Genomic DNA, 12,625 nt, shown 5'->3' with positions numbered 1-12,625 from the left:
TACCTCATTTGGACTATTGTGTGCAGGTCTGGATTACTTGGATGTTGAAAAACACAGTAACAAGTAAAGATAGGGAAGTTATCTCTCATAATAAGGCCCTGATTCAGCCACATCTTGACTACTGTGCAGAGATTTGGTCACCTGGGTTTCTTGGGGACCAGGTGACCAAACCTGGTAAGAAGATTCAGAGATGAGTGATTAAGCTGGTGACAGGTCTGTGGAATGCTCTCTACGAGGATAGATTGAAGGTTTGTGGGCTACAAAGTTTAGTTGATTGGTGGGGAAAAAAGGAACATGATGGGAACTTTTAAGATATTAAAGGAATTTTATTAAAATTGATGCAAAGGAAATTTTTCAATATATAAAAAATAGAAAACTAATGGTCATCCATGGAAGTTGTATAAGAGTGTGGTTAGTAGGGGGTGTGCAACCTAGATTTTTTACATAAGAAAATGGTGAATGAGTGGAATGAATTGCAGAATTAGCTGCAAGTTTCCTGAGTGAATGTAGTACAACATCAACATTTGGTATGAAGAAACAAAGAAAAGGAATATGACCATAAATATAAATAAAACAATGATCATATCTAGAAACCAACCAAAACACACAATAAAAATAGAGAACCATCAACTGGAACAAGTTCACTCCTTTAAATACTTGGGATCATATATACAAGAAGATGGTAGACTAGACACAGAAATTAGCAGCAGGATAATGGTGGGGGGGGGGGGGGGGGTTACCCAAAATACCAAAATGGCAGTGTACCATTCAGTGTTTGTACCAACATACAGTTGCGAGTCCTAGTGTTTAACAACAGGAAACACAAACAAACTACAAACAACTGAAATGAAATATCTTAGGAAAATGGCAAAAAAAAACAAGACTAGACCAAATAAGAAATCAAATTATAAGAGACAGCCTTCAAGTTGCACCTCTGAACCAATTCATAACACAAGCCCAAATGAGATGGTTTGGACATCTTAATCGAATGGAAGAATGAATAATAGCAAAAACTGTATATGAAAGACAGAAAACAGGAAAAAAAAACATAGCCAGGCCCAGGAAAGGTTGGCAAAAGGAAATTAAAGAAAAATTGGAAAAGAAGAGAATTAACTGGAAAGAAGCAAAAGAACAAGCCTTGGACAGGATGGCATGGAAATATCTTTGGTAAAATCTCAATGCTTAAAAGCACAAGAGATCACAGACGAAGAAGAAGATGAGTTTAAGGAAAGATATGATAGGTTTTGTGCATATAATAGTTAGTTTGGGTATCTGACAATGAGTCTATGGACTCCATAGAGATACTGTAATAATAAGCCTCCAAATACTCAGTCAAATAATACTCACTCTCCAAAAGCCATCTAGCTTTTGGAGAGTTAGTGGGCAGTTCAATCTCCACTGACAGCCAATCAGAGATAGTGGCCCATGTCTATCACTAATTGTAGGCTTCCACTGATGAGACTGGCACAAGTGCTGCCATCTCTTGGTACCTAATCCTAACAGGATATGTTACTGTCTGAAATAATGTGGGTTCTATGGTTGATTTTCTTGAGTTTACGATATGAAAAACCCGAGTTTCTGTGAGAAAAAAACCACATGCCTATGCCAAAGATCAACTAATTCAGGAACCAGTCGAAGAAAGGCTTAGAAAGAGTTCCTCCAGTCAGTGACTAGACTCGAACCATGTCTATCTTCGTGCAGCCTAGCATGGAGGATGCAAGCACCACTTCCACTGAGCTACACAGGTAGAGATACCATATAATAACATACAGGTAACCCTCTTATAACACGGTACTTATACAACGCGGTCTAAAATTGTAGTAACCCTTGTTGAATGCAGTACTTATACAACACGGTTCCGATAAAAACACGGTCTACAAATTGTAGTAACCCTTATCTTTTCATATGTTTTACACCGGGGTGCATAAGTGTCAAGGCTGTATAACTGAGAGGAGATCTCCACATAGCCTTTAAAGGAATGCGGAGAACCGATCAGGGCTTCTGACCTAATGTCCAATCCTCACCATCTCGTGGTGCACCCTGTTGGGTATCTACCTGGATCCTGAACGAACGAGGATGGGCTGGCAATTTGGAATTTAGCCGACCAAATTGTATTCTTATTAGTTAAACCAAAATAAAAAATGATGGTACGACATGACAAAATTTCATGCCGGCTGGGGCATCGCCCGGTTAAACAAGGTCCCCGTTGTTTTTGCCAGGGAACCAGGGCGAACGGCGAAATGTCAGCTACTGGAACAAATCTGAAAACAAACCCCAACTCAACATCACCAGAGTTAAAGATCGGTACTATCAACATAAGAAGCCTGAATGGCAAAGAAATGGAGCTAGCTGAGAAATTAGATAAGTACTAGATCAACATAATAGGGGTGACTGAAACAAAAAAGACAAAAACTGGTAAGATCTTTCTGAGCAATAAATACAAAATGTTATATTCAGGTAATGACAATCAAGGAAAAGGAGTAGCCATAGTATTCAACACAAAATACGAGGCTAATCTTCTTGAATGGCAGTCAGTCTCAAGGAGGGCAAATATGAGAATGGGGAACTGGACAATGAGACTTATTTGTGCCTAGGGTCCCACAGAAGGCTCTACTAAGGTAGAAGTGGAGGAATTTTTTGAGGCTTTAGAAAAACCAACTGACACAATGAAAAAGGAAAAGTTGGTCCTTGTTGGGGATCTAAATAGCAGAGTAGGAAATGATTGTGAGACATACAAAAATATTTTGGGAAAATTTGGAGAAAAGAGCAAAGCTAATAATAATGGCAAATATCTGTTGGATTTCTGCTCAGGACATGGACTGGTTATTACTAACACCATGTTCCAACATAAAAATGTGCACAAATTCACATGGAGAGAAGAGGCAAGGAATAAGAAAAGTCTCATTGACTATGTTATTGTTGATGTGATGTTTTCTCCCTGGTGCAGGACAGTAGAGTGTACAGAGGATTTGAAATTGGAAGTAATCACTATTTAGTCTTGAGCAGGATAAAATTGAATTTCATATTGAAAAGAATAACGTGTAAGAAAGTTTTAAAGCGAATAAAAGTTGAGCAGCTCTCAGATGTGAATTGTAGACTAAAATACACAAAGATTATTGAAGAAAAAATGAAAGAGTTTGAGAACAGGAATCAAACCTTGGAGATTCAGTGGCAAACTCTTAAGGAAACATTGATTGATTCTGCTAGAGAGGCATGTGGTAAGGTTGTCTGCAAGGATAAAAAAATCAGAACTCCCTGGTGGACACAGGAAGTTAAAGAGGCAGTGAAGGAAAAGAAGAAAGCATATCAAAAGTTCTTGTCAAATAAGTCAGCTTGTTCTCTTAGAGAATACAGAGACAAATGCAAAAATGTTAAACACTGTGTAAAACTAGCTAAACAAAAGTCATGGGAGGACTTTGGCAAGAATATAGAAAATAAATATCAAGAAGGTGGCAAAATTTTCTGGAGGTTGTTGAAGAAGCTTAGGAATGGAGGAATGAGTGCTGTAAAAGGAGTTAGAGATGATAAAGGTGACATGAAAACCGGAGAAAAAGATATCCTTGAAGTATGGAGTAATTACTTTGAAAAACTGCTAAATGAAACAAGCAGTGATGACAGCGCAGTGGTAAAAAACACTGACCAGGCATGCAGTCAGGAATACATATCCATACTTGAAGTAGAAAAAGCCATCAAAGGCTTGAAATGTGGAAAGGCATCAGAAGTAGATGATATTCGACCAGAAATGCTGAAGTATGGTCGTATAAGAGTCTTACAGTGGCTACACTGCATAGTTCAGAAAGCCTGGACAGAGGGACGAATTCCCGATGATTGGAGTAGAGCTCTCATAGTACCCATATATAAAAAGGGAAATAAAACTGAATGTATGAATTATAGAGGTATTTCCCTATTGAGTGTTCCTGGCAAGATCTATGCAAGTATACTTGAGAAACGGTTGAGAAGAATTGTGGAAGAAAAGTTTGGTGAAGAACAAGCTGGATTCAGGCCAAATAGAGGCTGTAAGGATCAGATTTTCACTTTACGACAAATAGTCGAGAAAGCATGGGAATATAACAGAGATCTGTATTTAAGTTTTGTCGATTTGGAAAAGGCATATGACAAGGTGCCCAGAGAGAAGCTATTCAACACGCTACAGTTATATGGTGTCAATGGGGAATTATATCAAGCAATACTTGATCTTTATTCGAGTTGTAAGTCAGCTGTTAGAATTGAAGGAAGAACAGAAAGATGTTTTAATGTTAAATCTGGTGTGAGACAAGGATGTACATTATCCCCTCTGTCATTCATTATGTATATGGATCACATTATGAAGGAAAGTGGTATTAAACATGATATCAAAATTGGAGATGTTAATGTCAGCTCTTTGCTTTATGCGGATGATGTTATACTTCTAAATAAATCCGCTACAAGTCTGCAAGATTCTCTGACGAAATTGAATAGCTGTTGTAATAGATATGGCATGAAGGTCAGCAACAAAAAGACAAAGACAATGAAAATAGGCAGAATCATTGAAAATGTCAACTGTGTTGTGAATGGAGAACCTGTGGAACAAGTGACACATTTCCACTACTTAGGCACGATTTTTACTGAAGATGGTAAATTAAATATAGAAATAGACAACAGAATCAGCAAAGCTGGTATAGTAGGAAGTCAATTGAATAAATTCATATGGAAGAAGAGAGAAATTAGTCGGAACACTAAATTAGCTGTGTACAAGACAGTGTTCAAACCAGTTTTAACTTATGGATTTGAGAGCTGGGTCAGAAGTAAAACACTTGACCAAAGACTAGAGACCGCAGATATGAGAGTCCTGAGAAAGATTATAGGGATGAACAGATGGCATCAATGGCAATATCATATTAAAAACGAGGATATTAGGAAAGAACTTGACATTGTCAACATCCAAGAATGCGTTAGCAGAGCTAATCTCAGAATGGACGAAGAAAGATTAGCAAAACAAGTGTTCTCTGCCAGGTTGTCAGGAAAATGACCCAGATGAAGACCAAGATATAGGTGGATTGATATGGTACAAAGTGCCTTAGATGATAGAAATATAAGATCTGATAATGTTGAAGCCTTGACAAGTAACAGACTGATTTGGAGGAAAATTGTAGATAGGAAGTTAGTAATGATGTAATTTTTTTCATGTAGTACTATCATATCCTGTACACACTTTGAGGGTACATGGCAGGAATTTGATGATGATGATGTTTTACACCGCGCGAATAAAAATCACATTTTATCTTCGTTAAATGTGTCTGCCTGTATCCCGCATGTAATTATAATCAGCAAATTTATATTAGGGAAATGCCCTTTAGCACGCATGTACCTCAATTGTTTACCGTATAAAACATTCATTATTAAAAATTGTTCTCGTTTCTGCCAGAAAAGTGCATTAAAAATCATAAGTGTGTTCATCTCAAGTTGAGCACTTTATTTTCTGGTGAGTGTTACATACAATATGTAATGCTTGTTTTCTTGTGTAAAAATTATTTTTATAGTAATTGCCACAAACTGCAATGAAAGGGAAAAACCAACATTGAAAACAATATTAATTTCTCTCGAAGAAAAATATTCCAAATCTTGGATCGGTTGAAAAATGAAGAAAAACCAGGAGTTTTTGCAGGGACTTTCAATTTAAATGAATCAATGATTCGAACAATCAAACAAAATGAACATAAAATCCGAGGAAGTGTTTATTGCTGGGTCAACGATAAGTTCAAAGCGCATTGCTCATGTACGCAATATTCTAATGGAAAAATGGAGAAATCTCTAATGATTTCGATAGAAGATTGCACCTCAAAAGAAAATTCCTATGATTGGAAATCTTATTGCCAAAAAGCTCTCAAAGTTTATAAACATTTATATTGCAGACCAAGTGTTCAATGCAGATGAATCTAGGTTATATTGGAAAAAAGTGCAAAAATGCACCTGTATTTCGAAAAATGAAAGATCAGCTCCTGGATTCAAAGTTTCCAAAAATAGAATTACTCTACTGTTTTGTAGTAATGCATCAGGTGATTGCATGACAAAACCAGTGTTTAAGCAATCCTCAAATCCTTGTGCTATGAAAGATTAAAACATGCACTATTTTATTTTGCCTAAAAGATTTATGCATTATGTGCAATGAAGTTTAAGTACAATTTGTAATTTTTATATTTTTATACTATGTATTTGTTTCATAGTTTATATATTTTCTTAACTTACATGAATTACCTGAATTAAATAAAAAAATATTTTTTGTTGGATGTCATTGTTGTTTATATAATTTAAAAAACGATTTCAGAACATAACCCTACTTTTTCTATGTGATCTGAGACTCACATAATACGATTTATATAACGTGGCATTTCTACAGAACCTAACATCTGCGTTATACGAGGGTTCCCTGTATATATATATAAAAATTTCATAAACAAATAATAACAATGGAATAACTTAAGTCCTAATTTTTATCATTAGATTTTTTTTTCTTAGCAGCAAGAGCAGCCCCAGTATGAATTTTAAATTAAACAGGTAGAAGATACAACCAGAAGATTCAACAATGAAAACATGAGCTACATGCAGATGACAAAGGGTGGCATGATCTAAAATACATTGAGGTACAGACTGTATAATTTTAGAATAAGAAATATATTATTATATCTTAAAAAATGTACTGACATGGTGAAAAAATGAACTATATCCTAATCAGCCCATCATACAGGGGTGTGCTGCAAAGTTGCGATAATCACCATGAAGGAACCGAGATAAAACCACGTAACTTGCACGTTATTCTACATATTCCCCACAGAGTTATACACTTGTTACAATGCTGCATCATTTGCAATCCTCTGGTCTTTTTTCTGATTATATCAGTTGCTGCAATATCATTTTTGTTCTAGGTGCTTATCAGAACTTTTCAGCACCCCCCCCCATGTGTGTGTGTGTGTGTGTGTAATAACAAAATATAATATAAAACTATTATAACTTTATTAAAAAAATATTTATATAAAATATATGTATGAAAATTATATAAAAATATAAAAAAATATAATAACAAATCTAAACGTATGTGTGCATGCATTGACAAACAACAACTCTACCAATATAGCTAAAGTATAATAATCCCCACAATTGCAGGAAATTTAATAAAAGACTAGTGGAAGTTAAAGGTGGAAGTTCTTCCATTGCAGGGACTAAAAAAGTAGAAATCCTATTAATAGGATGAAAGAAGACATGAAGCCAGTAAAGAAGAAACACCTTTAACATAAGGAATGGTAATGTAATGGAAAAATGGCCTACTTCTTATGACAGCAACACTTCAGTAGAACACACAGAGTAAGCCTGATGTGAAAGTGTTAATAGTGCCAGATTTTTGGCAATGACAGTGATGTGGAACAGTGTGTGTGTGTGGGGGGGGGGGAGTTCTTACTAAAAATGGTGAAGCGTAAGCTACTATTTTGGTGAAATCGATTAAGCTTTATAATGAAATCTTGAAATTATATAAAGGGGACCATGCCAAACTGTAAAAATGTCACCCACATATCTGTACCATAAGGAAAATTTAAGAGACATGTCTAGTGTCACTTTGTTCAATCACTCCATGAAATAGTTTGCAAGGGTTAGAGAAAGAGGACTACCCATGGCTGTACCTTCAATCTGCTAGTACTTGTTTTAATTAGTAAAGGAGTGTGGGTGACAAAATCAAAGAGGGAAAAGAATATCTGCAGGAAAGTCTTGATGAAAGAAGTCCAATATTTCATCCAGGGGGGGAACATCTGAGAACTAAAAAACAACATCCTAACTTATCAAAAGATCACTGAGACAAAGAAATATTGTAGAGATTTTATCTTTGAAATGAGAACTATTTGTAACAGAGGAATAGGATTTTCCCTTGAACCTTTAACACTATTAACAAGATTTCTGCCTTTTTTAGGCTCTACAATAGATAACTTCCACCTCAAACCTGTCCTGGTAGTATCAAATTCCCTGTTATGAGTTACTTCAGCCAAACTGGTAGATCTACAATTGCTCAACATGATGAACATCTCAATTATACTGAATTCCATGAGACAGAACAGTCGTGACCCACAGAACATGCCATATCCACTGAACATAGAGTCCTCTGAAAAAGACTACGATCAATCACAAAAGTAGTTCTCTCTTAGAATGTCGATACATACAAATAGAGCAGTGATGGACTGAAATTATTCCTCAAAATAGTTGTATGTCCTGCAATGTTTAATAGGTTTTCTTTAGTACAATAATATATCTGTTGTTCTAAAATTATGTAGTTAGGATCTTAATGTATTTTAGACCGTGCCACTATGTCATTTGCATGTAACTCAAAATCTTTCTTGGTTGACTCTTCCAACTGTCTCTTTTGCCTGTTGAATTTATAATTCATACTGAGGATGTTCTTGATACTAGAGCATGATAAATAAAAATTATCACATAAGTCATTCTGTTATTTATGCCAGTTTATGTTCCTATCCATTGTATAATGGCATAAACAATAAAAGATTATATGGATAGAGTTCAATTATAGGATGAAGTTTGAACTCTATTCACATCCAACAAAAATGATCCATATTTGTTATGCCAAAACATAAAGAAATATGCCAATTAGCGAAATGATGGAATGTACAGGGAATCCTACATATAAGCTATACAAACATTTGCCTGTATCATTGTGTTTACAAATAATTCTCCTCCTTACAAAAAAAAAAAAAATAAGATAAATGAAATAAGCTTTTAAAAAGATCTCTGGTATTTTCTTGCCCACGCTTTTAAATCACCTTGAATGTGGTTCTGAATTTTTGACTAATATTCTACCAGCTGATGCATCAGAATTCTTACATAAAGATGTTCCTCTTGACAGCATGAAAATTATCCGATTTTGCTATGAATAGCAGTTTTCACATCAGGATAACTTCTAAAAACAACTTGAAGGAATGGCAATGAATTCTCCATTATTTTCTACCCTGTAAACTACTACTACATGGAGCATTTTGAGAAATCAAAAACCCTTCACTCTTTCTCCATGTTGTTTAGTTATATGCATTGTGTAAATTTTTACAGTTTGGAACTCTTCCTTGTCAGATTTACATCTTCCCAAAAATAGTCTGTTTATTTACAATGAATAAAATATTCTGCTAGTCAAAGTTCATAAAACACCGCTAAATTTTAAAATAATTACATTATGTGTGTATGTTTATATATAAACTATTTATATGTTTTAACTATTTTTATTAATGTTACAGACTTTTTTATAATTTTTAATATGTATTCAAATTTAATGTAATCAAATTATTTGAAACTAAGATGGGAAAAAAAAAAACTTGTCTCAAAGTATAAGTTGGTTCTCAATGTCCTTAAAGGTAAAATGGCATACATGTGCTTCAATTTCCTAAGTCGTTAAATTTTCTACCACCTGGTTAAGTGATTAGCATATTTACTCTTAAAGTGAGTTCAAATCTTACTGTGGACAGGAATATTTGTGAAAATCTAAGTGGTCGGTGAATTTTATCGCCCAGTGTGAGACAACTGCTGTACTTATTGGTACAGCAACTGGAGGCTGAAAAATACTTAATATATTAGAAAAGTATACAGTCTTCTTAAATTGAAACCAGATCTTTGCTTTGATGCCATACATAAGTTGAAGAACCTATAAGCACATCACTTCTATGTCTTTGATGCAGGTGAGGAGTTAGAAGTCTACTGATATTTTTTTTTTAAACGAGTTGCAGGTCATAGTTGTCTGGAAATACCTCTTGCAGTAGACCGTTCCAGAGGACAGAGGTAGATGGAAGAAAAGAGATAGAAGAAAAGCAGGTTCAATGCATTTGCAGTTGCACAATAAAGAGGTACTAGACAGCTGCTACTCTTACAGTAACAGATGCAATTGAAGGTGGGGGAATGATGGTTACCCACTTCAGCAGAACAATGAAGTACCTGTAGAATAGACACAGAGCTGAAACACTGCATTTGCATATAATTAAGAGTTGGTTGGTTGTGAAATAGCATACTGAGTGAAAGAGAATGACTAGTTTTGGAAATACTAGTTAATCACTAAAACCTTGAAACATTTAAGACTTCCAAGAACTTGTTGCAAGAGAGTGCTCTACACAAACATCTACACTTCTCTATCCACTATACACACTGTGCAATCTATCAGCCATTAACAATATTTTTATCTTCAAGCTGTATGTGTTCTCTAGCTAATCTGCCTATACACAGAATGGGAGAAAAAAGAAAAGAAAAAAAACTATCATCTCCATATGAGATTAGCAAACTCGCCTTCATATATATATATATATATATATATATAAAAAAAACAAAAAAACTTAATGAAAAGTCCTCTATCATGGGAGAATCAAACTCATATCCTTCCAATTGAATGTCAGAGTGTTCTGTCATTCTTCCAACTGCTATGGAAGTGCAGCACAATTTTGTTATGTTTCAATATAAAATATGATATAAAAAATAAAAAAAAAACATGCAATTCCCTCTCATGAGGATTACATCTTTTTATCATTGTGTGGAGGTTAGGCAGACACCTAAACACCAAATATCAAAACTTCTGTTTCATTCAAAATAAACAAGTCATTGGCTGCTTCGCTTGGTAATATATGTGTATATTAAAGGTGGATGTTCAAGTCCAGCCCAGTTTACAGTTAGTGCTGATTATCTTAATGAATAATATAATATCAATAAACAAGAATACTGCAGTAACAAGGGCTTAGAGGAAATTGAAGTCCTAATAACACTCTGTACTATACATTTTCATTTAATGAAAGACAGCATCTTTCCCTCATATTCACTTGACACACTTCAAAGGGTAATTCGAATTATCTATCGTCAGAGTAACCGGGGACTTTGACCCACATTACTTAACTGTGTAGTTCAGAAACTAAAATATATCTACGGCATTAACTATCATAGAAATTAAATGTAACGCTTTTTTTTTCTGAAATAAAAAAAAAACATCTGAAGAAGCAAATCATTATAGATCACTAACCTTTTGCCCATATCAAAACAACCGAAAATTCAAACTTAAGGTTGTATATTAACGCAAGTTCCGATGATATTAGTGCATGGAAATTCGCTAAGCCTACACTTATTCATATCATTCTATTTACTACTGTGTAAGAAAACATTGTTGTAATTGAAGCAGTTAAAAGAATCTGCATATATTTTAGTATATGTAAAAACATTGTAACATATATACAATTACTATATCATTAACTTTACACTTTTAAAGAATTGCCATGAGTATGTATGTTACACTACATTAGAATAACACGGCGGAAACTTAGTACGCCACCTATAACCATGCAGCCATTCAGCTAGACAAGGAGAACGAATACCCCATGATAATTTGCTTTTGCTAAAGCTATAGGCGGAACATAGCATGGATAGGCTGATCATACGTACCGTTTAAAACGGGACAGTACCGGGTTTTTTTTTCATATTTCCAAGCCGTCCCGTCGTTTTAATAAAAACGTCAATTTTGTTCCGTTTTTAATAAAAATTATAAATATATTTAATATTGATCAGTCAAAAATTATTATTCATAACCTATAATCGTACATGATATCATGGATACCAATAATTTGTATAACCATCAGGGTGACCACTCAGCAAAAATATTTCGTACCAACTTATGCAAGAAAAAGGTACTAAATCTGAAAAAAAAGTACTAGATTTTATTTTCTTTCGTTTCAATCTGTTTTGGGCATTTTACGATATCACTACCTTATTATCATAGATGAACTCAATATAAAACCTCTAAATTAAAACATGTACAACAAAAATGAAAAGAAAAAAGTCAAAACTCATCTCACTGTAGTCTATGAGTCCAAGAGCTGCTGTTGTCATTCATCATAAAATATTTATAAGCTCTGTATTACTTAAACCTTGGTATTTCTAAGCCTGGTTCCCACTGATGAGACCTCAATAAAGGTCGAATCCGATCTGGGTAGTGGCCACTTGCCTTTAATGCATGGCATCATACATCTCTTCAAGGAGATGTGCTCTGCATTAAGGGTAAATACAAAGATTAGTGATCAGATCTTATTCCACCTTTACAACGAGTTGCCTAAGTTTTTTTTTTTTTTTAAATAACGAAATTTTAAATTCCGTCTTTCGCAAGCCTACATTCTCAGGTCGCTACATTCACAATTCTTCTGCTCATCATCCATCTCAGAAATCTGGCATTATTAAATCACTAGTTTCCAGAGCACACAAATTCTGCTCCTCTGAAGAATCTTTAAACCAGGAATTAGAAGTTATCAAAAATACAGCCATCCTAAATGGATATAATCCCAAAACAACTCAAAAAATCATCAGTCACTTCTGCATACATCAAACCAGACAGGAAGAAGTGCATAGGATTCCCATACCTTACGTTAAAGGCATCTCAGAACGTCTTTCTAAAATTATGAAGAAATACAATTTTGCCACTACTTACAAACCTATCAATCAAATTTACAACTTATTACCTTCTCCTAAGGACATATTCTCATCCTTCATATTACCTGGTGTTAATAAGTTTCCATGCTCATGCAAATTATCTTACTTTGGACAGACAGGTAAGTCTGTTCAGAAACGCATCTCGGAACAT

The 12,625-nt window shown here is 34.6% G+C and overlaps 1 protein-coding gene across 1 annotated transcript in view; it reads right to left on the bottom strand.

The window, feature by feature from the left end:
* The window catches only part of ncm (pre-mRNA-splicing factor nucampholin), a 306,231-nt gene extending 294,930 nt beyond the window's left edge, over positions 1-11,301 (bottom strand). Inside the window, exon 1 of the mRNA XM_090408753.1 lies at positions 11,021-11,301. Within this exon, the coding sequence (XP_090264879.1) occupies positions 11,021-11,031 (11 nt within the window). The 5' untranslated portion in view covers positions 11,032-11,301. The remainder of the gene's footprint in view (positions 1-11,020) is intronic.
* Positions 11,302-12,625: the final 1,324 nt, after the last annotated feature.

Source organism: Typopeltis vanoorti, chromosome 2 (genome assembly GCF_054136105.1).
Source record: "Typopeltis vanoorti isolate ZY-2024b chromosome 2, IOZ_Tvanoo_1.0, whole genome shotgun sequence".
NCBI classification, from domain to species: domain Eukaryota; kingdom Metazoa; phylum Arthropoda; class Arachnida; order Uropygi; family Thelyphonidae; genus Typopeltis; species Typopeltis vanoorti.
This window is presented reverse-complemented; position numbering and strand designations above follow the sequence as displayed.